General features: G+C 43.6%; 2 protein-coding genes across 14 annotated transcripts in view; both read left to right on the plus strand.

Moving 5' to 3' along the window:
• The window catches only part of LOC127001659 (guanine nucleotide-binding protein G(I)/G(S)/G(T) subunit beta-1), a 76,563-nt gene that overhangs the window by 7,438 nt on the left and 42,273 nt on the right, over positions 1-26,852 (plus strand). Inside the window, exon 1 of one of the 9 annotated variants that reach the window (XM_050866626.1) lies at positions 26,158-26,767. The exons of the other annotated variants lie outside the window; for them this stretch is intronic. The gene's annotated coding sequence lies outside the window, so the exon portion shown is untranslated. Of the gene's footprint in view, positions 1-26,157; positions 26,768-26,852 lie in introns of those variants that run through there. 9 annotated transcript variants of the gene reach the window in all.
• On the plus strand, positions 23,160-25,814 carry LOC127001661 (uncharacterized). 5 transcript variants are annotated; one of them, XM_050866636.1, is made up of 3 exons: positions 23,160-23,314; positions 23,427-23,476; positions 23,704-25,814. In XM_050866636.1, exons 2-3 carry the CDS (start codon positions 23,447-23,449, stop codon positions 24,589-24,591), a joined length of 918 nt encoding a protein of 305 aa, XP_050722593.1. In that variant the 5' UTR covers positions 23,160-23,314; positions 23,427-23,446; the 3' UTR covers positions 24,592-25,814. The 5 variants fall into 5 exon arrangements, with proteins under 5 accessions (XP_050722593.1, XP_050722594.1, XP_050722590.1 ...); XM_050866637.1 differs by lacking the exon at positions 23,427-23,476 and adding an exon at positions 23,542-23,591; XM_050866633.1 differs by lacking the exon at positions 23,427-23,476 and having other exon boundaries at positions 23,542-25,814.

Here is a 26,852-nt window from a genome sequence, read left to right on the forward strand (position 1 = left end):
TTAAGTCCCCTTCGTGGTCAGTTTAGAAAGTGGTGCTGCGGTGGGAATTGTTTTGAAGGGTGTTTGTGTCGGCTGGCGGGGCTGGAGGCTTGTGCTTCAGATGGGCTTAGGTGGAAAGTTGGCATATGTCAAAGTGATCTGACAGTCCAGTGTGGTGGTGGTGTGACATGAGTTGTGCTTCACCCTGTGGGGGAAGGGTTGTGCTGTGGGCCTGGCTCACTCCCCATGGCCTGCTGGCTGCAGGAAAGACAGTCTGAAGGAAGTGTTGTTTGAAGAGCAATATTTGCCATTGAAGTGCCCTGGATATTGTATTGAATTGTTTACTCATGGGTGTGTCCATGAGGGTTAAGTCTTGTCTAGTTGAGCTGGTCAAGGTGGTGGTCAGTGGTGTGCTGGGGAGGACCTGAAGAGGGATTTGTTTGGTAAAATTTGTGTTTTCCGAGTGCTGAAGTTGATGAAAATGTTATGGATTGCTGTTGTTATGCTGGAAGTCTGCATTTGATATAAATTATTTTTTGTCATAATTATATCAATGCCAAAGGATTAGGTTCTGTGTGAAGGATGGACGTCTCATTTATTTTCCACATTATTGGAAAAGATATATTTTTTATTGGTCATAGTTTGAGATTGCCAACATCTCATACCGATAATTCTTTTGGGGGGTATCTACTGTTTTAAGTTTGAAAGACAGGGCATTTGAGTCTATTTTTGGCTTCATACTATATGATCAGATATCACTTTAGCTCTACCCTTTGATATGAATACCTATACTAGATCATTATATAGAGCAGAGGTGTAGCCGCATGTGTGTGGTTAGGGATAATTCGGCATGTTGCAGGTGGGGCATAACTGTTGATTTGGTATACATCTGGGAGCCATGAGTGTGGTGTGGGGCAGCAAGATGTGGATGATTATATTGGCTTAGCTTATGCTGTGCTGAATTGAAGATTGACGGGTACAATTGTCTGGGTTTGGTGGCCTGGTGTAGGTCTTGTCAGGTGTGTGGTGTAGTGGGGCGGGGCAGGGCTATGAAGAGCGGTGTAGTGTAAGGCTGGGAATGCATAGGAAATTAAAAGTATAGTTTTATTTACTATATGTAATTTTATTTATTGGTTTTTGGGGGGAGATATTTTGGGTCAGCACAGGTATGGATTTCTCTTTTTTTTGGAAACAATTTAAATATATATTTAACACATTCTTACATTAGCTTGAGCTACCCCTCATGATGTTTCAATTCTTAAGGGGAAAAAATATACTTAAATTATGCAAAATTCACACAAGTCTCCTGGAATACAACCTGTGCATATGAGAGCTACATATAGATTGCAACAAGAACAGTGGACATCATGCAAAAGCCAGGCAGCCAGTAATGGGGGTGTTGATTATTGATAGATACCTGGAAAGCACAGGAATGGGCTAGGTTAGATTAGGTCATGATTAGAATTGGGTTTTGATATTTTAGCTTTACCCTAATTCGTTTGATCATGGCTAGTAAGAAAGGATTTGAAGTGGTCAGTATTAGTTTGCAGCTGGCCACTTCTCACATATTCTCCTTAAGTTGTTGATGGTGGTAGCTTGGGTGTGAGCATTAGGGGCTGTAGGTGTGGTGTGAGATTTAGGGCTGCTAGCTAATTAGGGAAAAGCTACAGAAGAGGAAGCTAAGTTTAGGGTGGTGAGACAGATATTCAGATGGTGGAGCAGTGAAGGAAGGGTGCGGCGAGGCGGGAATGTAGATGATGGTGTAGAAGTGGTGTGAAAAGGCAGTGATGAGGGTGGTGTAGGTGTATGGTGAGAGTGGTGCGGAAAGTGGTGTGGAGCAGTAATGAGGTGGTGTGGGTGTGGTGGTGAGGCAGAAAATATATGATGGTGCAGGTGTGGTGTGGTGGGGCAGTGATTTAGGTAATGGTTTAATTGTGTTTAGAGATGTTGGCCATGACTATTTGTGGTGTAGTAAGGCAGCAACACAGGTCATAGTGCTGATGAGGTGGTGGTGAGCTGAAACACCACAGTAATTCTCCCATGCAGGTCATTGAAGATTATTCACAATTTTAAAATATATTGTAGTATAGGACCTGATGGTGTTAAAGAAACGTGCTTTTTGAAAGTTTGATTTTTAATGCTTTTGATAAGAAAGAAAATTGACTATTAGTTGCTGTGTTCTCAGGTCCAGTGTAGGTATTTGGGTATTATGGTTGTATAGGGTATTAGCATTGTTTATTATATATTTTTGTTTACTAATTATCACTATTGATTCAGTAAAGCAGTTTGAGTGCATCAGCACTATGTTCATGCTCAAAGTGACTGAATGTTCTCCCAGTAACTCAGGACATTATATAGTATGTATATCATATGGTATAAGGGATTGATATCACAGATGCTAAAAATATATGTGTCATCTTATTTTCTCTAGATAGATAGCAGTGCTCTTATATGAGTTTGAAAGCGGGAAGGATTATTAAGCTGGTCATTGTTTTATACGGTTTCTTTAAGAACAAAAATGTAGTCTGCAGGAGGCCAGTCAGTCAACTTAGAGCAGCTACCATGAACCCAACACAACCTCTCCTAATATGTGTTGGTAATTTTCTTCTGCGAGACAAATTTGGGAAAAGTCCCACCTCAAGCACTTGTGGTTAGTTTACACTCTAACCCATATGTGTGTTCTAGATTAAAACAAAGCCAGTGATGAGGGTAGCCATAAAAATCAGTGGCAGCTACTCTTATAAATTTTGGTATTATTTGGAAGTCATTCTACTGTATGGACTTCCTTAACTCGTTTAGAAATAATGAGTATTACATTTTCATACTTAATATTGTATTAAACATATAACTGAAATAGTTTATATACATCACTTTTGATTTAGTACTCTGACCATGAGATGAATGTTACTTTTCAAGTACAATGCTCATTTTAAGTAATGTAATATTACTGAAATGCACCTATTTAAGATATTCTGATAACTAGAGTGTCTGTCACAAGCATCTGGATAAAAGTGAAAATTCCATCCACTATGGCTAAGAAACTTTGCGGGGTCAGGAGGGTGGCATAAAGCACTTCTTATTAGGGGAGAGAGGATTCAAGGTAGTGAGTGAAGGACTTAGGACTTGTCTTGAATGCAGTAAATGGGAGAGTGACAGGTTGCTGAGGGTGGCTGTTGGTGTTGGTTTGTTCAGGGATGAGCCTCACCACACTACGTCTTGTTCATTCCTTTTTGTGGAAGACCTATAAGAGGACCCCTTGCAGCCAGGATTTTTAACAGAACTCACCTGTGCTGATGTATGGGTCTGTTTCCACTTAGCACATTGAGAAACTTGATAACTGTTTAGAATTTGTTTGCTACTTGTGTTCTTAGACGGATCAAGAAGCAAAAGCAAAAGTTTCATAATGTCTGGTGGATATAATTTTTGGGGTCTCAAGCAATGGTTGTACGTTGAAGTCTGGTCTTGCATAGTTGGCTTCTGAGTCTTGATAAGTGATCCTTGGTGGTGATCTCTTGGGTTGATAGTCATGTATTTTTTCATTGTTTTATGTCAAGGCTGTTATCAGCTCCTTACCATAGTGCAAACAGTTATCACCACACATCAGAATGATTAGATTTAGTCATGTCATTTAAATATCCTTGCAGCTGATTACCTTGATCTTTCATTTATTACAAATATCTTCACATTATTTTCCAATGAACATCAGATTTAGGGGATGGAAAGTGAGGAAAAACCCTAGACAGACCTGGTTAGTTCCCTTCTGCTCTTGATGATAAGGAGAGATAAGGAGCTCCTGGATTGAAGATTGATAAGACACCCACAACCAGCATTATCTAACCTCCCCTCCCTGCCTTCACCCCTTCCCTAGCCCCTCCCCTGCCTTACCTAAAGCTAGAGGGTTTGGTATATCATTTTTAGTAGGCATATATAATGCTACTGAATACTTGTTTGATTATGACTAATGTTGCTTTTCTTTTTCAGGTAAGTACTGGTGCTGTTCGCTGTGTTGGTGTCTCCCCCTTGATCCCTGGTTACTTACTGCTAGTGTTTGTGGTGCTTGTCTTGTTCCAGTGGATGATAAGTATAACATATCCTGTGGTCATCTGTATATCCTGTCAAGAGTTTCTCAGATTACTTAATTATATATATATATATATATATATATATATATATATATATATATATATATATATATATATATATATATATATATATATATATATATATATATATTTCTAGGAAAGAAGTAATGGTCCTTTCTCTGAACAAGTATTTTAGTTTTCTTACTCAACACTACTGATCATATTTCTTGAGGAAAGTGGCAGTAGTCATTGTTTTTGATGCTTTGGCAGTTGGAGATCATTGCTGGCCTCAGGCTTGCTTTGGTACGTATTGAGAGAAGGAAGGTTTTCCTATCACCAGTGTTTACATGATGGTAAAAATATTCTTCTCATATTGGTAGAGAATACCGAAATATTTGTCCATTTGTTATGATTGCACAGAGGTCGATGTAATTAGTTGTCATGAATCGGTCATGAAATTATCACAATGACACTCAACCTTCCAGCTATTGCCAGCTTTTTATAATGAGACATCTGCCGAAAATAATAAAATGTACTCAGATTAACCTAACCAGTGTGTGTAGATTTTGCTGCAGTTCATGGTAAATGTTGCCAAACAAAAGACTTAATAGTTCTCATGTTCTTGATCAATATATGACTAATGACTGAAGCTCAAGTCTTTTCAAGAGCTTAATACAAACAGCACTGAATTACTTTTCCCACAAACACATCCTGGCTATATAGGGAATGTTCTGATTTTTTGAGGAACAAAATAAGCTTTACTGAGGGATGTATAAGGACTGCTGCTTAAGCTTTATTTGGTGTTTTGATAGAGAACAGGTTTACTCTTACGCGTCTGTCCTATCAATGAGCATAATCTTTACTTTTTTATTTAATTTAATTTTAATTTAATATTGCCTTGTTTCACTCTGATATGCTTGTAGTTTATTATGAAGCTGTCAACAGAAAATGTTTGAATGTCACTCTGGTTGGGAAACAGTTACCCAGCAGAAGGTGAAGGTCATGGCATGCCCACACTGGGATGGACACACACACACACACACAATTGCTCACCTTTCATTGAGACACTTAGACCTTCACAAAAAAAACAAGAGTGAACTGGTTGGCCATGAAAAGTTGATGTAGCTACTTCTGTGCCAAGACTGCCGGGATGGCATCACCCCACTAATTGGGTGTGTGCTTAACACTGCCATAAATTATTGTGTATTGTATTTACTCATTATTATTATTATTATTATTGTGTTACATGGGCTGATTTTGTTCATTCATAATTTAATGTTTATTTTAAGCATTCCAAAGAAGTATTTAGTTTTGAAACTTAAAGGTTGTGCTTTGTTCAGTTTTGTAGATTTGAGAGCTTGTACAGGTTTACTTGAGAAAGTGGCAGTGATATATATATATGTACAAAGAGGTGAAGCCTCTGCATACCATCACGTTATACTCAAATGGTGTGACAATCACTAAACACACTTAGTAAAGAAGTGTTAGAATGTATTTATTTCATCATGGCTATGCAGTTGCAGTCATCTAAGTGGAGTGAAAGGGAAGATGAGTAATGACTGTGATTCCTGCTCCATTGGATCAGGGACAGGCCCCGCCCACCACGGTGATGGTCTGCTCACTCCACTTGCCGTCTCCTATAGTCTGTTCAGAGCAAGAAGGCAGTTCAGGGTGGAGCTGGTATCGTCGTTTACCTCTACCCATGCTGCCAAATCAGCCTTCGTACATGCGTCTCTCTCTTATTTCCCATCCATGTGCTATTTGAAAGCAATATTTTATATATTCTGTATATAGTAAAGGAAGCTACATAGTACAATGAGTGTCGATGTTTAGGATTATAACAAGGATTTGTATAAATTCTATGACATGTGGCAGCGATTTTTTCCCATGTTGCCACGTTGTGGTGTTGGTAGTGGTGGTGGTGGTGGTGGTCGGTGTGTCCCCCTAGGTCCCTCCCCCGGGTCGAGAGGGAGAGAGAGAGAGAGAGAGAGAGAAACAGGTGGGTTGAGGGTGGGTAGGCCGGGAGAGAGTGCTAATCTGATAATTGGCGGTCGAACTGGCAGCGCTGCACTCATGGGAATTCTGGAATCTGCCACACCTTGAACCGCCTTCATGCTCCGAACAGACTATAGCTTTGCTTCTAACAAGATGAACATTCATTGTGGGATTGATGATAGCCTGGCACACAGTTTGCTGTAGAAAGAGTGTGAGGAGTGTCAGTATAGTTGTATAATGGTGGGTAAACTCAAAGGTACTCTATCACTTGTCATTAGTTGAAGGTCATTTGGAATATTGTGGTAAATATTGCTTTAAATACCTGTTATCAGCTTTAAAAAGATAAAATAAAGAATGATATTGACATTCTCATCAGGGTTAAAGTCCATTCCATAGAAGAATTACAACAGGCTACCCCCACATTTTTCCATCTTGATTGGTTGACAAAGCAGCCAAACAGGCCACAAGAATCCATCACTTTCCATCAGACACCACACGTGAAACAAATATTTTCTGCAGAGTACCTGATGCTTGTCATTACTGGTACACCACTGACTGACTGGCTTCCTTGGTTCCAAAGCCTTGCTAAATGAACCAATTTATCAGACCAAACCAAGGTCCAGTCGTTTAAAGGCTTGCTGGATGACACAGTTTAGTCTGTTCGTGCATGCGGGGAGGATGTCGAGGTCACCAAAAGATTCACATACCTTGGTAGCGTAATGCATAACATTGGTGGGTCTCACCAGGAAGCCACTTGTTGGATTGGTCTAGCTCACTGTGTTATGAACTCGCTCAATACGAGTAGATGGTGTTGTCGATATATCTATGCAGGCGGACAAAGATTCGAATCTAAGTCGCTTGTGCTCACCGTCTTACTGTATGGCTGTGAGACAAGGACACTGAATAGTGACTTAGAGAGACATGTCAATGACTATGGTACCAAGTTCCTTCGCAGGATCATGGGGTATCGCTGGAGCGACTACTCCATGAAGCTGAATCGAGGCTTGTTACCAGTTTAGTCTGTGAATGCCAACTCCGGCTATATGGGCATTTGGCCCATCACCCAGACGTCGATCCTTCTCACAGGGTTGTTTCTGTACAAAACAACCCTGAGTGGAGGAGACCAATGGGACACCCTTGCAACTCATGGCTGGGGCAAGTCAGTCATTCCTGCCAAGAGGGACTTGGGATAGACAGAGCAGCTTCATGGGAGCTTGCTCAGCGGTACTGCCGGTGTGGTGGTAAGTCTCTTCCCCCTGATTCGGTTTGTCCCATCCTGATCTGTGCATGGGTGGCCTTTGCTATTTTGTCCATTTCATTCACTGCACTGTCTTCTAATAGCTTATACTAATCAGTTTTCTTCTGATTGAAGGTCAGGTTTATGGGATACTCTCCATTCAGCAGTAGCTGAGCTACAGGGTTCATGGCAGGTTTTTTTTTTTTTTTTTTTTTTTTTATTTTTTTTTTTATTTTTTTTTTTTTTTATGAAAACTAGCACAAGATCAAAAGTAACTTGATATAAGCTATTGAAAGACAGTGCAGTGAATGAAATGGACAAAACAGCAAAGTCCGCGCATGCATAGATCAGGATGGGACAAACCAAATCAGGGGAACAAGATTTACCGCCACACTGGGAGTATGGGCGGCAAGTGAGTGAAGCAACTCACCCCCTGGCATATGCTCCCCATTAGTTAGTTAGCTGGGGTCATGGAATAATGATTCAACAGAACATTGACCCTCTGATTATACACTTTCAGTGTCTCCAAAGCATCAAAGATTGCTAGAAACTTGAATTCAACATAACCACTTCTCTCTTGGATTGATATGGACTGATGTTTACATGGACACCACCACTGAAACCTGCATCTTGTTTAGAAGACATAGCTTGGGTTAAACATAAAAATTAATCCAAAAATCTTGTAAACCCGAGGAATCACCACAAGTTGTGCTGTGTAAACTATTCATGTGAGCACGTGCTTCATGCAGTGCCATCTGTGGCCCCTTGCATAGTTTTGTCATAGCTAGGGAGGTGCCAGACCCACCATTACCAGTTAATCAATATTATACCTGTATTGCTGAAATATTTACTTATTCAGTTCTACCACTGAAAATTTCTAATACTTAAAACCTCAATTACTATGATAAGAAGAAAACAAACGGCAAAACCTCATTAGGTCGTCATAATTGGGGCGGAGGTATTACCGTCAAACAAATGGCTGACTTATGGGAGTGGCCTAAAAAAAGTGAAAAGTTCTTACATGTTTGCATAGAGTCTTTTGGTAGTATATAGAGGTATTAGGGTGTCTCCTGAATATTTCTAAACATAATTAAGCATAGGCATTAGTGAGCAGCATCCCTACTTACAATTTCAAAGTTTCAAGCATTCAAATGCATACCAATACTACAAACTACTTTCTAATTTATATTTCTATATCAACCAGGTAATTAGAATACCAAACAGGCAATGAACACAACTGCAAGCAGCTGATCAACTGGTATATTAAAATAAAGGATATTCAGCATCGGCTGCAGTGAGAAACCACTGCTTCTTTCGTTTTCAACTCCCCGGGTACTCAGACACATCACACTACTGTAAACTACATATCAGTACATGCCTTCCTCTACAAAAACTGGATAATAAAAGCATGAAATAGGTAACAAACACAACTAGGAGCAGCTGGTCAGTTGGTGCATGTAAACATGAGGGTGTTGGTGAGCAGCCCCTCCACTTTTGTGCTTTTACTGACTTCCTAATGAATGTTTCTTTCTACAAAACTGGCAATGAGAACTGCAACAAAGCCACAACCAGTTGGTCATTTGGTACATTTAAACAAAGAATACGTAGCATGGGTAGCAATGACCAGCAACGGCAGTTTTAATTTTCAATTCACTTCCCTTTCCTTATCAGCTGTCAGGTATTCCATAAGCAGAGGATGTAGTTGTGCAGAAGCATAACATCTGGGTCACGCCGTGTCCCATAGCACAACTTAAGAGTAAGTTTTCAGACTTCTGGCAGTTGGTCAATAGTCTATAATGATTTTTCATTGTATCGTAGAATGCACTTTATTGCATACCTTATGTGTGTGGATTAATGATTTATTGCCTTATAGAATGAGTGTTGTGTAATAAAATAAGGACAACCAGGAAATCATTTGATGGATTGGCCTGGCCCACGATGTTATTGACTCGCTCAACAAGGGTATATATCATTGTTGATATCTATGCAGGCAAACAAAGATTCAAATCATCATTAAGTAGCTTGTGCTCTCTGTCTTACTGACATGGACACTGAATGTTGACTTGGAGGGGCTTGTCAATGCCTTTGGTATCAAGTGTCTTCGCAGGATCATGGGGTATCGCTGGCATAGCTGGGCGTTATCGCAATAAGTTATTGTGATACTTTATCGCTGATAACAAAATCGGGTTATCGGCCACCCGCTACTTATGTGAATATATATCGGTATCTTCGTTACTTTTGTAACCAAACTAGCGATAATCGCTACTTTTTCCCGCCTTTCAGAAAAGAAAACTGTGCATGCGTGGCCCGGGCGCCCGGTGTTGTATGAAAAAACTTCTGGGTATGAAATATCTTCAGTGAAGAGATTTCATCCTTAGATTATCAACATTAAAACACTAGGTTCCATATTCGTTTGTGAGCGTGTTATTTTGTGTCCCATCGTCAAAAGCTGGCGCTTTAGTTTGCAAACACTGATCTCGTGAACTACGCATGTTCAGACTAGTAAGCATAGCCCTCTACAGTCTCAACAAAGCTTTTTTACACATTAAAAGTACAGTACCACCATCCTCGCTGTTTACTTGAACGACACTCTGTACATATAAATACAACTCGTACAGAGTGTCATTCTAGAAACAGCAGGGATGGTGGTAGTGGTACTGTATGTCTAATTCATCTTTTCAGCAACCCTTAATTAGGGTTAAAAAGCTTTGTGAGACTGTACAGTTCTACGCTTGCTGGTCTGAGCATGCGCAGTTCACGAGACCAGTGTTTGTGAACAAAAGCGCCAGCTTTTGACGGTGGGGACGGTAAATAACACAACACCGGTTCAGGCGTTTCTAGCTAGTATTACCGTCTTTATGTACGTGTCAACGTGTGGTTTTCAGGTTTTGTAAGTTTTCTTAAATACAGATAATGAAAATTTGAATTCATTATGTTTTTTTATTTAAAATATCAATATGGTATCGTTGCCTATCAGACGATAGCTAGTATCGGATTTGTGGATTTATATCGGGTATCGGTTATCGGTTATCGCCTATATTTGTGTCTCCAGTTAACGAATATCGGTTATCACCGTTAAGGTTTTCCATTATCAGTTATCGGTTATCGGGAGTAAGGTTTTCTGTTATCGTGCCCAGCTATGATCGCTGGGATGACTTTGTGTTAAACCAGCGACTATGCAATGAAAGTGAACAAGACCTGTTACCAGCTTAAGCTGTAAATGCTAGTTCCACCTATATGGGCATGTGGCATGCCTCCTGGACATAGTTCCATGTCAAGGTTGTTTCTGTAAAAGACAACCCTGAGTGGAGGAGAGCAAGGGATCACCCCACATAACTCATGGCTGGGGTAAGTCAACTGATCCTGCCAGGATGGCCTTGGGAAAGATAGGGCAGCTGTGTGGGAGCTTGCACATGGGAACTGTCATGGGTAGAGGTAGCTGGTGAGTAAAGCAATAGGCCCCCAGGCGTATACTCCCTATTAGTTAGTTAGCTTACTCATGTAGGGGGAACGTATGAGGAAGGAAATTTGTGAGAGTGTATGGCAGGGTAGGCCTATCAATTTTGAGGCTCCATCATAGGCATAATGAAATAAGTCATGTTATGAAGTTTGATGTGCAAAAAAAAAAATAGATGTTTGGCATGCACTGTAGTGATTCGTATGGATGGTTGGCAATACTGAATTGGATTGCCATCTATGCCAGCCAGTGAATAACTAGGCAGACTACTTAGAGCCTCTTGACAATATTCATTTTTTCTTCTTTCAATGTAATATGATTAGATAACTTTAACCACCACCGTCACATTAAATTTAATCATGCTAACCTCGCCATAACTGCTAGCACGCCATTTGTGACCTGGTGACTGTTACCCAATCAGGGTGTTTTTTTTTTTTTTTTTTTTTTTTTTTTACTCCACACCTTTACACTTCAAATCTCTCGGGCTTATTTAAGCAGCATCTGAGCAGTAGCTTAAAGGCAGCTTTACACCTGGCAATTCCTGGCCGGCAATACAGCCGCGACGATCTAGCGGCTAGACCGGCTGGGTGCTCTCGGGAGCAAGTACGTTCACACGTGGGAGGAGCCGCCGGGAGCATCAAGACGTAAACTGCTAGTAAATGCAAGGGCATGAATTCATCCCAGACACCCAAAAAGGCTACTACCATATCTTAAAACCACAATGAGTTTGGTCCATTAGCCTAATATTGTAGAAATACTTTTAAGTAAACGAGTTTTATCATAAGTAGTATTGATTGATTGATTGATTGTTCATTGCTGCATTTAACAACAAAGGAGAAAGGAGGAACATGCCATCGCAACCCCCAGGCATTGCATAGTGTGATTATATAATACACGAAAATAATCGTTCCTTACCTCCTTCGATATCTCGCAAAGAGATAAACATTTCTCGTAACGTTGTTGCCACTCTCTCAAAAGTTGTTTTGCGTAGACTCAGCTTCTCATACAGCTTATCTTGTGGGTCCCACAAGTATCTATGCTGCCTCACTTCTTCTAGTAATTCCACCTCGGCCTCCCGGCTCCATATCTTGTTGTCTGTATCTGTCATTTCTTGTTTTATTGGCGCCGACATGTTGTACTCAGCCGCCAGTCGGCAATACAAGACGGACACGCTCAGCTGTAGAGAACTTGCTGCGAGAAGGGCTCCCAGACCCAGACCAAAAATGCTGCTGAGCCTGTATTGCCAGCCGCGAATTGCAGGTGTAAAGCCGCCTTAAGAGATTCAGGCTTGCCAGCCAGGAATATGTATATGTGATAAGACTGTAATGGTGTTTTATAGGGAACCACAACAAGGCCGGTCTCTTGCTGTACAGGGCTGTTCTCGGCCGTACCTTTCCTCATTCCTTGTCACCCTCTTCATCCCTTTTCTAACAGGTAGTCAATCCAGCTCATTATTATTGTTCTCTCTCATTTGCATTCCCAGGTTTTTCCTCCTTTCCATTTTCTTTCCAATTCATTAAAACCTGGGAAGCTTTAGCGATATGCAATCAGCAGACTTATACATGCTTAGTATGATCTGGTCATGTGACTTGACCTGACAGTGAAGTTTGAAGAGTGAAGAGGTTAAGCTTTGTTCATGGCTGAGGAGTGGCACTGAGAGGGCAGCAGGAGCACGGACTAACCAAGAGAGCTTTGTGCTCAGTGATTGATGTTAAGCCTCTTTCTTGCATTGTGTTAGGAGTGAAATTTTTGTCTGCTCATGCTTTTGTTTCATTCGATTCATTCATTTAGTTTTGGAAGGCTACATAGGAGCTGGCATGTCTCAACATTTTCACTGGTTGTTCTCCTGCCTTTTCAAGTGTTAGTTTTCTTTTCTGGTATATGTCCTGTTTGACAATATTATTAACATATCTGACCCTCTTCACCCAGTTACCCTTTGCTATCTGCTGCACCTTCCCAGACCACCCCAGTATACATCCTAGTGTTGATAAACACATCATGGAGATTTCAGCTGAACTTCACAGCCACCTTCTTGGCTCATTCACAACTTCTGGGATAGATGTTCTTTGTCTGCTAATAACTACATGACCCTCATGCCGTATTTCCAGCGAACATGGTGAATACATTGATCCTCTTTCCGCAAGATGCATTTCCTCGGATTATTCAAATGAGCCTTGTCCTGTCTTCCTGTGGATAAGATTAGGGAAGTATGTGGACAGGACAATTTATTGTGATAAATAATTATTTGAGGAGATGGCATCTCCATCAAGTTTCTTTACACAGACTGTGACCTAGTAGAAACTTCAGCTTGTTGACAAGGAAAGGAAAGGTATATTATACTGTTGTTGAGTACTTTGAGTCTTATGAAATTATCAGGAAGTTTGAGTGTAGCATGACATCACAGCTCCCCACCAAGCTACAAAGTGTTGTTACTCTGTTGTACCAGACAAAAGCATTGGATAATCCTGTTGGTCTTGCATTCAGCTATCTGGTTGCATGTGACTCATGACATGAAATATCGAGGCACCTCCTGCACCAGTATCTTAGGATGAAAGACCTCAACCCATGAAATTTATGAACGACGGACAGACAAAAGTACATCATGGCATACCAGAATGAATATTTCTCCAATATAGTGAAGCATAACAGATCTTTGTTTGCATACTTTAGAAATAGAGTAGTGGAGGTGAAAGTTCATAGCTCACAGTTTGCATACTGCAGAACTAGAGTAATGGAGGTGAAAGTTCCTATCAGTTCACAGGGTATTGTATTGAATACGACAAAGTTTTATGTTGTCAGCTACACCTTCAAGTGCAACATATGAGCATCCTTTTAAGATGGTGAATATACGTTATCAAAGTAATGATAGAGTTTGACAAGTTTTGAACTGGGTTGTTATCATGAAAGTGATAAGCAATTAAATATATTAGTCAAATAATAAAAAATAAAAAAAATAAAAAACTTCTCTAAGTTCTCTTGTGTTCTCTTGTAAGTTTTTTCTTGCTGGGATGATTTGGGACTTGGGAACTCGGTGAAATGACGGCTTGAGACTTTGACATTACACCAGAAGGAAGTGTCTGTAGTGAAGTAAACAGTAGCAAGATTATGGGGATGTAGCCCTAGCTTGATTATTTCCCTGGTACTGTAATGCAGTAAAACAAAGATTTGTTATGCTTTTAGATATCTTTCATATGGTGAGTGTGGGGATGAATGTAGATTGAAATTTGAAGGAAGAGCTTGTAACTTATAAATTGTCCAATTTTGACTTTTCTCGTTGTGTAAAGAAATGTAAGTTTGTTAAGGCTTGTATCCCTCATGCCCTACAGATGAACGCTGAGGCTGCATAGAATGAGAAGCAGATAGTAAATTGCAAGGCAAGATGTTGCTTCACCCCAAGGATATATTTTTTGGCACCCCTTACATGACACATACACTTGCCAAACATCCAGCTTACTTATATAGAAATTGCAGCCTCTTGCTTAGTAATTAGGTGTTACTTCATAGTACCAAGGTGAATTTTGAGGAGTTGTATAGCAATATATATATGACATCTTTTGTTTCCATGATAGTGTTTTATTTTTTCGATTTCAAGCCTCGTCAGTTTTGATGTTGTCCTCTCTCTGAATCCTTTGTTGCGATACATATGTAGGTCCTTTCTTGTCATCTTGTTCTTGGAATGTTAATACACTGCATATTACATTGTTTCATGTGAGCGCTGGTTCATGCCGTGACCGCTGAGTGCAGGCCGTTTAGGGGACAACAGCGGTAGTCATCTGCAGCAAGCAAGGATGACCTAACAGTGGCCTAGTTATTATAAGGGCTACCATAAACATGCCTCCTTAACCCGGTAGCAGCGACAGGCCAAATTTGTGGCTTTACCGTGTAGCAGCGACGGGCCAAATTTGTGCCATGATATAAACCCAAAAAAATAGATGATGCATAAACTGATCACAAATGCGTTGATATATATAATGAAATGGTGTGCGTGAGTGATGATTTTTTTCTCACTATTCTCGCTTAGAGGGCCCTTTAAGAAACATGATCCCCGCAGGTACCAGGTTAAAGTGGTTGCGGCAACCTGTGCCGAAGGTGGTGGAAGGATATTTTCACTTGAAGCGGTATAATTCTGTGGTGCTTGTGAATAGTAACCACTGTTGAAAGTTCATTACCACTTTGTACTGTGCACTTACTGCCATTGCATATTATGCCATAGTATTCTTGCATCAACTATGAAAAAAAAATCCTGGAGTGAGCTGCCTTCATTGTTTTCATCACCATTCCAGTATCACAGGCAAGCTCCAAACACCAGTGTTGGTGTTTCATCTGTGAAGTGAAACAACTCTGTTGTTGCAGGTTGCAGGTGGGTTACACCAACTCACTGTATTGTTGTTGATAAATATGTTCACAGCAGTAAGTTATTAAGAATGTTAGCAGCATTATGATGCTCCCATATCTTTCTTGTGCAGTGTTTTGCAGCGAGACATGCAGCAGGGCATAAATTTATAGGAGTGGCTGTTTGCTGCTATTGTCATTATAGGTGCTTTAAACAATAAGATATGGAACACTTAATGATGAAGATATTTTAAATAAGGCTGGAAGGGTCACAGGCCAATATGCCATATGCGTAAGGCAAGCAGCTTCAGTACTCATTGGGGCAGTAGTGTGTGTCCTAATGGATCTAATGTTCCAACTTAAACTTGTTGATCTGCATATATGTTGGCCAACACCAATCAATTGTTATCAGACCACAAGTGTGTGCATCAGTTCTAGCTCACAAGTATCCCTCAGCTGGGATGTGAAGGTTGTGACTGAGTGTTCTTCTGTAGTATTCATTGGTGACAGATGGATGAGGATGGATGGATATCACAACAGCTTCAATATGTGTGGGTTGTATAGAAGCCTTCTGGCAGAGATTTCTTAGGAAAATATCTTTGTTCACATGCTGTGATGTAACAAGTGGTTTGAAAATGTTGGGATGATGGGAGATGAACCCAGCATTAGCACCACACCCAACCATCGTTAGGTGCTTGAAGGTTATATCACTAAGAACTAGAAACTTACACTGAGTCTTACTTCTACAAGCACCTCAGGTATAGTAGTTAGCAGGCTTCCTAAATCATGACCCAGGGTTTCATAACAGTCTATGCAGCCTGCCCAGCCTAATCAGACTAGTTGATAAAGGGATACCTGAGGGAACCTGAGAAGGTGAACTGGTAACTTTGATTTAGCATTTGACCTTTGCCCCTTGGTGGTGGATTCTTACTCATCACAGGCTCAAGTGCTAAGGTGACAGATGAGTGCTGATGCGGTGCTTGGCTGTAGCACTTGCCCCAGGGGTGTGGAATTGGAGTTAAAAATTTCTGACTCCAGGAAACTTTAAGGTTGCGACTCTGACTCCGGCCCCCCTGCCCATCCCCCTTCTACTTTTTTTTTCCCCCCCCCTGTAGTGCCAGTAGACTCTCTTGAGGCCCTTTTGTCCAGCCCCAGCCAGAGATTAGTTTTTGAAATAACCGCACCCAGTAAATGCATTAGCAGCCATCTCACCCTCCTCCCATTATCTGATCTCCCGTCCCTCAGTTATTAGTTCAAACCATGGTTGCCAATTTTGTTAAGTCTGTACTTTCAGTCTCAACTACATTTGGTATGTCATTTTCAGCCCATCTGTTGAAATATTTTTCTCCTTGGGGTTCCCATTCAAGTGAAGGACGTTTTTACACCACAAGAAAGTCTTATCTATCATTCCACGACCTGAGTGTAATGGGAAATAGCAAAGTGTTTGTGAGTGTCAGTAGAGTGTTTAGAATAACACATTACTTTATTAACGAAACTTGGGGAGGTCACTCACACACCAGCACGCAAAGTTTTAAACTGGTGCCTCTTCCACATGCATACTACAACACACTCACACGCATCACACCATCACCAAAATTCGAAGCACTGTGGTATCACGTAACTACGTACGTTATTAATTTTTAGTTAATGTTATTTTTAGTATATGATTCTAAGTTCAGGTATTCTACTGTATTTTATTATTTTGAGTCGTGTAATTTGAAACAGGCGATTTTGGGGGGAGCACACAGGAACGGTCACAGAGTTTTCTCAATTGTAGTGTGTGTGTGTGTGTGTGTGTGTGTAAGAGTTGTCTCGATGGCAGTGTGTGTGTGTGTAAGAGTTGTCTCGATGGCAGTGTGTGTGTGTGTGTGTATGAGTTATCTCGACAGCAGTGTGTGTGTGTCATTTTCATCAGCTAACTGCTACAATCACAGAATATTCAGATCTTGCCTATATAAATTAATAAAATAGTGGCAGTCAGTGACGCGGTCTATCTCAGATGTGAGTTTCTTGTCAACTGCTGAGCATCCTCAATCACTTGATGGTGCAGACGCGTATGAATACTACAGGAATTAGACACGCTCGGTACATGGTGTTTCATGTGTCATTGGGTATGTTTTCTCAGACACCATCTAGTAATTTATCTCAGTGATCTACATGATTATTTAGTCAGGCGAAATATCATGATATAAAAAATTTACACAAAAAAAATCCACATTAAATGAATATTCCCGCCATATTATCTTAACCCATATTGATTGCCTGAAATGTCCGTCCACAAGACCTCCCACAAAAGGTAATTTCTCCCACAAATTAGTGGGAATTCCCCACGAAGTAGCAAAACTAGCCTAGCAGTCATATACCATGGGAGTAACGGGCTGGTATCGCCAAAGAGGCTGCTCAAGAAAGCCTACAGGCGCTATAGGCAACACGTAAAAAAATAAATAAATAAATAAAAAAATAGATTACGCGATAATTACATAAAGGAGTCAGAGGTATTTTTACCGACTCAGACTCCGGCCAAAAGTAGCCGACTCCGACTCTGACTCCACAGTTTGCCCCCACCTTTTACCTTCACTGTCACCTTCCCGAGGCAGCACACATGGCCTTTGTAATTATTTTAAGCTTAAAATATAGTTGATTTTGTAATGTTGAAAAGTATCAAGTATGTTTCCATGACACTGAAATTTGTGGCCCCAGAATATGTTGTGTAGCCATCAACAAGCCCACCCAGACAGTCAGACAGCAGGGAAGGATTGTTTTATTGAGGCTTCTGCACTGAAGGGACCCTTTTTTTTTTTTTTTTTTTGACATGTACACCGTTTTCAAAGAGGCATCAGTGTATCCAGTTCAGAGTTATTAATGCCTAATTTGTTGTCAAGAACTGGTATTTTTAATTCCTTTCCATCTGCCATTAAATAGACTGCCTCCGAGGTGAAGTGATGGTGTGCCTACCTTCAAATCCGCAGGCCTGGGTTCCAATCCCCGGTCAGTCAGCTTGAAGCCCACTCAGCTGTTCAACCTCCCTTTTGGGCTGGTCGATAAATGGGCACCTGTATAAACCTGGGGAAGGTAACTGGTAACTTTGATGTCACACTGGCCCTGTGTCCCTGGGTAATGGGCTCTTACCCACCACAGGCTCAATGGCCAATGCGACAGTGATGAGCACTAAGGCCACATGTAGCTATAGCATATGGCCCAAACATTACCTTTACTACAAGATGGGCATTGGCAAAGGCTGAGATGGAGGATTATTGAGTCCATGTTCCTGTGCGATGTTCCAGGACTTTTCCACTCAGGATCTTGACAAAGCATGACCGCTGCCAGTATACACACACACACACACACACACACACACACACACACACCTGGCAGTACCCATAGATCGACAATAAAGAGCACTTGCTCGTGTCGGGAGGGTACCTGCTGGCGATTACGAGTCCAACACGTGATCAGGCCGCGGCCGCGCGGTGGTGAATCACACACACACACACACACACACACACACACACACACAAGAGCGTGGCACCTTCATATCTGCTCTACTAACCCTACATTGTAATGTAAAAAGAGTCCTGCCAAAATTGTCCTTCACCTGGGCGGGTGTTTTGAACTGAGCTTGTTAGTGATGAGCAAAACTAACACTGACCACTCCCTCTTTACTCTGGCCGCTAATTTGCTCTTCTCTGTATGCGTTATATTTAGAGTGAGGGACGAGGAATAGTGATGAGGGGAAAAGTTGCTTAGTATTACTGTGTGTGTGTGTGTGTGTGTGTGTGTGTGTGTGTGTATTTTCACCACGGCCTGATCACGCATTGGGACTCGCTTTCGCCAGCAGGTACCCTCCCGACACGAACAAGTGCATGCTCATTATCGTCGATCTCTGGGTACTTCCAGGACCTCTCACCCCACACCCCTTGCTCAGGGGGGGGACAGTAACCACTCCTAGTCAACGGAAAGAATCCGGCCTGAGCGGGGCTCGAACCACCGCCTGTTTGGCCGTGAAGCCTTGCAGCGCGGCGCTCTAGCCGACTGAGCTACCGGAGCGGAGTTTGTGTGTCTGTGTGTGTTAGCTTTACCGCATCATAAGTATAAGGATTTCCGTGTTAGTGTAGAAAGCAAGTGTTATAGTGCTGTGTGTGAGAGAGAGAGAGGTGGGGGGGTGGCAGGTATTTCAGGGTAGTACTTTCCCCCGGGGCTCAGTTGACCACATTCCTGCAGGTTGAGGAGGAGGTGGTATGGATGTCAGACGGGAAGGGAAGCATTCTCACTGTTGTCTCTCCTGTTCTGCTTCCTCCTCCCTCCTACCTTTAGTCTGTTCTGAAGGTCATTGAAATCCAGACGAACAAACTAACTCACCGAAGAAGACAACCTTGTTATGAGCCAACTGGTTTTCTGGTACCTGCTCCTCCATGTTTCCTCCTCCTCTGGTATGCATATCTTTGGCAGGTGTGGTGCTAGGCCTGGAGGTATGTGTGTGTGTGTGTGTGTGTGTGTGTGTGTTCCTGGAGCGATTTACGCCATACCCATACCTTTCATGTTTCGCAGAACCGGGTGTCCGCGTGCCCCCCCCCCCCCCCCCTTTCTCTCTCTCTCTCGAATGAGCGAGCGACGGGCATGAATAACAATAGCAGTAATAATTATGATAAAAACAAATGAGGTGATGAATAATGATGGAGGTGGTGATGGTAGCGGTGGTGGTGATGACGTAAGGTGTAGTCAGGTGTCAGCGTGGGGGTGTTTGTTTTTGTTTACACACCTGAGAAGGAGGAGGAGGAGGAAGGTCTTAAGATGAGCAAGGTTCTAAATCACCGCCTCTGCTCTTTCGATAATAATAATAATAAAAAGAAGATTGAATAGGAAGTGAGATAACCAATTACAAACATTCTTTCTTCTTTTTACTCCAGCTTCAGTGTCGTCGTCGCATTCCTTCTCCTCCTCCTCCTCTTCGTGTGAACTATTCCTTCCAGAGAACCATAATTTTCGTTAATGCCTGCGGGTCTCTTTGGTCTTGCTGGTAACTGTAGGATTCACCCGTGTGCGTGTATTTACCTATTTGTAATCTACCGGTCCCGAGCTAGCTCTAATAGTCCCGTCTCCATAATATTATATACATGTATCCAGCCTTTCCTTCATTTGTTGGACACTTCGCCTCCACCACCTGCGTTCTCGCAGTTAAGAAGAGATCATCTCTATCCACCTCATCAGACTTATTTAGCAACTTATACAGCGTGATCAGATCTCCCCTCTCCCTTCTTTGTTCCAGTGTCGTAAAGTCCATCTCCTTCAATCTGTCTTCATACGTCATATTCGAGAGTTCTGGGACCATTTTAGTTGCAATTCTCTATCCTTTCCAGCTTTCTGATATCCTTCTTTTTGTGAGGCGACCACACAACTGCAGCATATTCAAGCTCTGGTCTTATCAACGTTGTTATTATTTTCTTCATTTCTTTGTCCATAAAATGGAATGATACCCTTATATTTTGCATCATCTTGTAGGTTTCTCCAAACAGCTTGTTTATGTGCTTTTCTGTGTGTGTGTGTGTGTGTGTGTGTGTGTTCTTTTCCTTGGCAGGCGCTGAGGTGTTCTGGGAAGCCGGAGTGGATGGATGGACATGAACCAGGAAGGAAGGAAGGGAGGGAGGGAGAGGAGAGAGGCCAGGTGGAGGGAAGGAGGGAGGGAGAGACGCACTGATTCCTCGTACAGACTAAAGAAGGAAGAAAGGAGGGAAGAAATGGAGGCGTGGAGGTATATGGGTCTTTTTTTTTTTTCACTTTCTCTTGCAGCTATAATTCCTTCTTTCCTAATTGTGCTTGTTTCTCTTGGTATTTTTTTTTTTTTATCATTCGTATTTCTCTCTCTCTCTCTCTCTCTCTCTCTCTCTCTCTCTCTCTCTCTCTCTCTCTCTCTCTCATTTCGTCTCTTCCCTCCCTCCCTCTTTTCCTGGAATTCCTTAATCACCTTCCATATTTACGTTAGTTTTCCTCCTTTTTTCGGGTTTCGGACAGTCAAGGTTCTCCCCTCTTTCTGTTTCTCCTTACTCCCCTCTACGTATTTCTGAGCTTGTTTTGTTTTCCCTCTTCCTTTTATTTCCGCTTACGTTATATTTTCTGTTTCTCCTTATTTCTCTTTATTCCTGAGCTTGTTTTATTTTCCCTCTTCCTTTTATTTCCGCTTACGTTATATTTTCTGTTTCTCCTTATTTCTCTTTATTCCTGAGCTTGTTTTATTTTTCCTCTTCCTTTTATTTCCGCTAACGTTATATTTTCTGTTTATCATTATTTCTCTATTTATTCCTGAGCTTGTTTTTTTTTTCCTCTCCCTTTTATTTCCGCTTACGTTATATTTTCTGTTTCTCCTTATTTCTCTTTTTATTCCTGAACTTGTTTTATTTTTCCTTTTCCTTTTATTTCCGCTAACGTTATATTTTCTGTTTCTCCTTATTTCTCTTTTTATTCCTGAGCTTGTTTTATTTTTCCTCTTCCTTTTATTTCCGCTTACGTTATATTTTCTGTTTCTCCTTATTTCTCTTTTTATTCCTGAGCTTGTTTTATTTTTCCTCTTCCTTTTATTTCCGCTAACGTTATATTTTCTGTTTCTCCTTATTTCTCTTTTTATTCCTGAGCTTGTTTTATTTTTCCTCTCCCTTTTATTTCCGCTTACGGTATATTTTCTGTTTCTCCATATTTCTCTCTTTATTCCTGAGCTGGTTTTGTTTTCGTTTTTCGTTGTATTCCTTCTTCCTCTTATATTTTGTCCCTTTGTCACTCTACTTATTTGCTTGCTTGATTATTTGCTTGCCTTCCTCCCTTTTCTTTCTTCCTCCGTTACAATAATGTCCCTTTGTGTCCCTTCCTTACTTGCCTGCTTTCTCCTTCATTCTTTCCGTCCTGACCTCTCTCCCCTCCTTTAGTTCCGACCCTTTCTCACTATCATTCTTCCCTTCCCTTTCGACTCATTTCCTACCCATCCTTCCTTTCTTTCTTCCTTCCTACATAAATTCAATTCCTAGTGATGGACAGTACTCGTAATGGGTGCAGTGTGTTAGGAAGGCTCGGGAGTAATGGCCGTAGGTGTGGTACTGAGCCCCGTATTCTCAGACCCTTTCGGCTCCCACAACAAAGACTTACAAAACCCACAAAGGAGATTAGTCGGGTTCTTCTCATGGGTGTTTTTCACATTCACGGTGCAGAGAAATAGGTCGGTATTTTAAAACACTTTCGCTTCTCACATCAGCTATTTCTAAAGGTCAAAGAGGGGGTCAGTCGGGTTCTCATGAGTGTTTCTTCAGGTTCACGGTACAGAAGAAGAGTCAAACTACCACCAGGGTTATAAAACTACTCCAAGTGCCCACAACTCCCACGAAAGCCTTGTCAAATATGTGTTCTTGGGGGACGAAATATTTTATAATACAACCCTTAGCCTTGCCAAACTGTTTTTTCACTAGACATAAAACTACCTAAGGAAATAGCTGTTCAAATCTTCTATTACGAAAGCCTGATCAAATATGGGTATGTGAGCCCCGAAAGAGGTAATGGTGGACTGGTTGTGGTGGTGATGGTGGTCTGGGTGTGTCCTGTGGTACTTTTCTTCCTGGTGGTTAATTTTGGTGATGGTGGTGTAGATAGTGAAGGTGGTGGCGATGGTGCTATTCAGTTATTCATGGGTGGTGGTGGTGATGGTGTATTTATGTGTTACTAGTGGTGGTGTGATGCCGTTATTGAGGTGGTGATGACGGTGATATAATCCTTCTTAGTGGTGGTGGTGGTGGTGGTGGTAGTGAAGATAATGGTAGTGTTATTGGCGCTGTGATGGTGGTGGTGATACATATCTCTTAGTGGTAGTGGTGGTGGTGGTTACTTAGTCTCCCCAATCAGTGGTGGTGGTTCGTTTAAGTGATATTTTCTTAGTGGGGTTATTTATTTCCTAGTGGTGGTGAGGGTGGTGGTGGTGGTGGTGGTGATTCTTAGTATTGGTTTCATTTCTTGGTGGTGTGTAGCTAGGTGTTGGTATTCCTCTCGTAATTATTGTAGTGATGACTGATGGTGGGGGTGGGGGTGGGGGGGGGAGTTTCTTAGTAGTGGTATTATTACTTAAGTTGTGTAGGTGGTGTTACTCCTCTTATAATGGTGGTGGTGGTGTTATCTTGTGGTGATGAGGGTCGTGATGGTGATGGTGGTGGGGGGTGGGGAGTTTCTTAGTAGTGGTGTTATTACTTAGTGTTTGGTTAGGTGGTGTTACTCCTCTCACAATGGTGGTAGTGGTGATGAGGGTCGTGATGGTGATGGTGGTGGGGGTTGGGGAGTTTCTTAGTAGTGGTGTTATTACTTAGTGTTTGTTTAGGTGGTGTTACTCCTCTTACAATGGTGGTAGTGGTGATGAGGGTCGTGATGGTGATGGTAGTGGGGGGGGGGGGGGATTTTCTTAGTAGTGGTGTTATTACTTAGTGTTTGTTTAGGTGGTGTTACTCCTCTTACAATGGTGGTAGTGGTGATGAGGGTCGTGATGGTGATGGTGGTGGGGGTTGGGGAGTTTCTTAGTAGTGGTGTTATTACTTAGTGTTTGTTTAGGTGGTGTTACTCCTCTTACAATGGTGGTAGTGGTGATGAGGGTCGTGGAGGTGGTGAGGCGGTTATGCTTGGAAGGAACACCCGCGGAAGGCCGAGAGACCGTTCGTAGCCACTCGACTGTAGTGGCCGCATTACGCAAGCTAGGATCTCCTCCCTCCCTCCCTCACTCACAGTCTTCATCCCTCCCCCTTTCTCATTTTCTCATCCGTCTTTCTCTTCCTCCCTCAGTCTGTCCCGTCTTTCATCCTTACTCTCTCCTCATCTATCCTTCTCTCCCTTACTCTCCTCATCCCTTCTTCTTTCTCTCATTCATCCTTGTCCTTCAGCATACACTTCTTCCCCTTCCCCTTCTCTCTCCCTCCCTCACTCTCCTCCTCCATCCTATTTTCCCTCTTATCCGTCCTTCCCTTCCTCCCTCGTTTTGTACCCTTCTGTCCCTTCTTTCATCCTTATACCATTTTATTCCTCCCTCATTCTCTCATCCATTCTTCATCCTTCTTTCCCTCTGTGCACCCTTCTCTTTTTCATCCATACTTTCTCTCTTCGTCCCTCACTTTCTCTGTCCATCCCTCCCTTATGTTCCCTCTTTCATCCTTCACTTTCGTCATTCTTCTCTCCCCTCTTCCCTCTCACCCATCCTTTCCTCCATTTCCTTCCCATCATCTTCCCCTCCTTCTTTGTCTCTTATCAGTTTGGGGTCCCTGCATGTCTATCTCCTTCCTTCCCTCCTTCCTTCCCTCCCTCTCTTTACATCCTTTCTTCCTCTCTCCTCACCGTCCATCCTTCCTTCCTTTTATCCACTTCTGCCTTACTCTGCTTCCTTCCTTCCTTTCTCTCTCCCCAGTCCGTCCTTCCTTCCTTCCTGCCTTCCGGAGCCTCGTGTCGCCCCGTGTTTTGTCCTTGCGCTGGAGGAGGAGGAGGAGGAGGAGGTGAGGTGAGGTTGGGGTGAGGGCCTCGAGGCAGGAGTCTCAGGTATCCACCACCACAAGTGCCTCCTCCTCCTCCTCCTCTTTCCCCTCCTCCATCTCCCTCCTTTCCCTTCCGTGACGTAAATACCAACTCCCCATCGCCTCCTCCTCCTCCTCCTCCACCTTCTGCTCTTTCGCCAGGGCTGCCAGGGCCAAGGACGTCGTCGAAGGAAACTACACACACACACACACACACACACACACACACACACACATACACACATACCCACACCTATCCCTGTCCGCCCTCGCCGCCGCGCCCTCCCCTCGCCACCTCTTGACTTCTCCCTTCTTTGTGTGAGTGAGGCAGGTCCCCAGGTCTCCGCTTCCTCCCTCTTTCCCTCCTTTCTTCCTTCGTCTCTTCCGTTTTCCTTCCCTTCCTCCAAAATGTACCTCCTTCCATTCTCCCTTCTTTCTCCATCTATCGTCATTATGTCTACTGTCGAGTGACCTCCTCCTCTTCTTCCTCCTCCTGCTGCTGCTGCTGCTGCTGCTGCTGCTGCTGCTGCTGCTTAATCACTCTGGCAGGCTTTTTGCAGGCTGTTTCTCCATGTTTCCGTGCTTCCTTCTGCTGTCCTCTTCCGCCCCAGCAGGTGTATCACCACTTTTTGGCCTACTACTACTACTACTACTGCTGCTGCTGCTGCTGCTGCTACTACTACTACTACTACTACTACTACTACTACTACTACTACTACTACTACTACTACTACTATTGTTACTGTTGCTGCTTTAGTACAGAACAAACATACAGGCCACTGCTCTCTCTCTCTCTCTCTCTCTCTCTCTCTCTCTCTCTCTCTCTCTCTCTCTCTCTCCCTCTCTCTCTCTCTCTCTCTCTCTCTCTCCCGCCCCCCCAAACCCTCTCCTTTAAGCCCCGGCACCCACACGAGGCGTCCATACTCGCCTAGTTAGAACCCCCGAACTTTAACTTCGAGAAAGCGGCTGAACGTACCGGCGGATAGAGAGAGAGAGAGAGAGAGAGAGAGAGAGAGAGAGAGAGAAAGAGAGAGAGAGCACCACTACATCAGGTCTCCCCCTCCTCCTCCTCCTCCTCTCGGCAAGGGCAGGAACCTCTATGGTCTGGTGGAGATAATTCACGAGAGAGAGGGGGGGGGGGGGGGGATAAGGTCCTGGACAGGTTTCCGGTGAGCCAGGCGGAGGGTCAAGTGTTGTTGGGGCAGGAGGGCCAGTGTGAGTGACCTCGGAGGGGCACAGGCCGCGGGCAGGGGGGGGGGGAGGGGAGGACTTTAAGGTTGTACTGACCCTACCAACCTTTTTTTTTTTTTTTTTTTTTTTTTTTAAGAATGTTGGGCGATGTGTGTGTGTGTGTGTGTGTATGGTGCCAGTGCCAGGGGTGCCGGGTCGTGCCCAGCGTGCCCTTCCCCTTGGTCGTGTTGGCGGGGACGGGCGTGCGGACGTGAGCGTGTGGTGGCAGGTGTGTATGGGGATCGATGTGCGTGGTGTTGCGTGCGTGTGTGCGTGGTGCGGGCGTGGCGGGGCAGTGCGGCTGCGCCGGGAGAGCTGCGCGGCAAGGCACGCGCCTCTCCTAGTCGCGTTCTGGACTTGGTGTGGAGCGGGAGGCGTGTGCCACAGTGGCTGCCAGGTTAAGCTCGGAGCGGAGCGCGCAGTGCCCGTGGCCGTACCGCAGTGCTCAGTGCAGGTGCCCACCTACCCCAGGCGCCCGCCGCCACCCCTCCGCGGTGCTCACGCCCACCACGCAATACTACGAGCAGCCGCGGGAGCGCAGCCGCCGCCCTCACACGAGCCGCCCTGCACCGCCACCGCCATCTTGAGTCGCCACCTCCCCCTCCTCTGCCGCCGCCGTTGCTGAGGCTGCTGCTGTTATTGCTGCTGCCGCCCCTGTGGGCACCGTGCCTTGCCGCAGCGGCCCGCCCTGCGCCCCGCCCCGTGACCACCCAGTGCCCTTGGTGCTACTCTGTACGGCCCGCCATGGCCCCCCAGTAGGCGGTGGTCCGCCACAGTGCGCTTGTGGCCCGCCGCCCCCAGCACGGCTCGTGCCCCAGACTGTGTGTGCCGCCCGCGGCCGCCCGCGCCCCGGGAGCCTGGGGGACCAGCATGAGAGCGCCTCCCCTGCTGCCCCTGTGACCTCACTCACCAGCTCGCACTGCCTCCACTCCCCCGGGTAAGCTGATGTTGCTCCTCCAGGAGGCCGGCGCCGCGCCGCGCCGCGCCCTCCTGTTGTCTGCTACGGCGGCCTGCGTGCCAGC

This window comes from Eriocheir sinensis, chromosome 21, assembly GCF_024679095.1.
Source record: "Eriocheir sinensis breed Jianghai 21 chromosome 21, ASM2467909v1, whole genome shotgun sequence".
Taxonomy (NCBI): Eukaryota; Metazoa; Arthropoda; class Malacostraca; order Decapoda; family Varunidae; genus Eriocheir; species Eriocheir sinensis.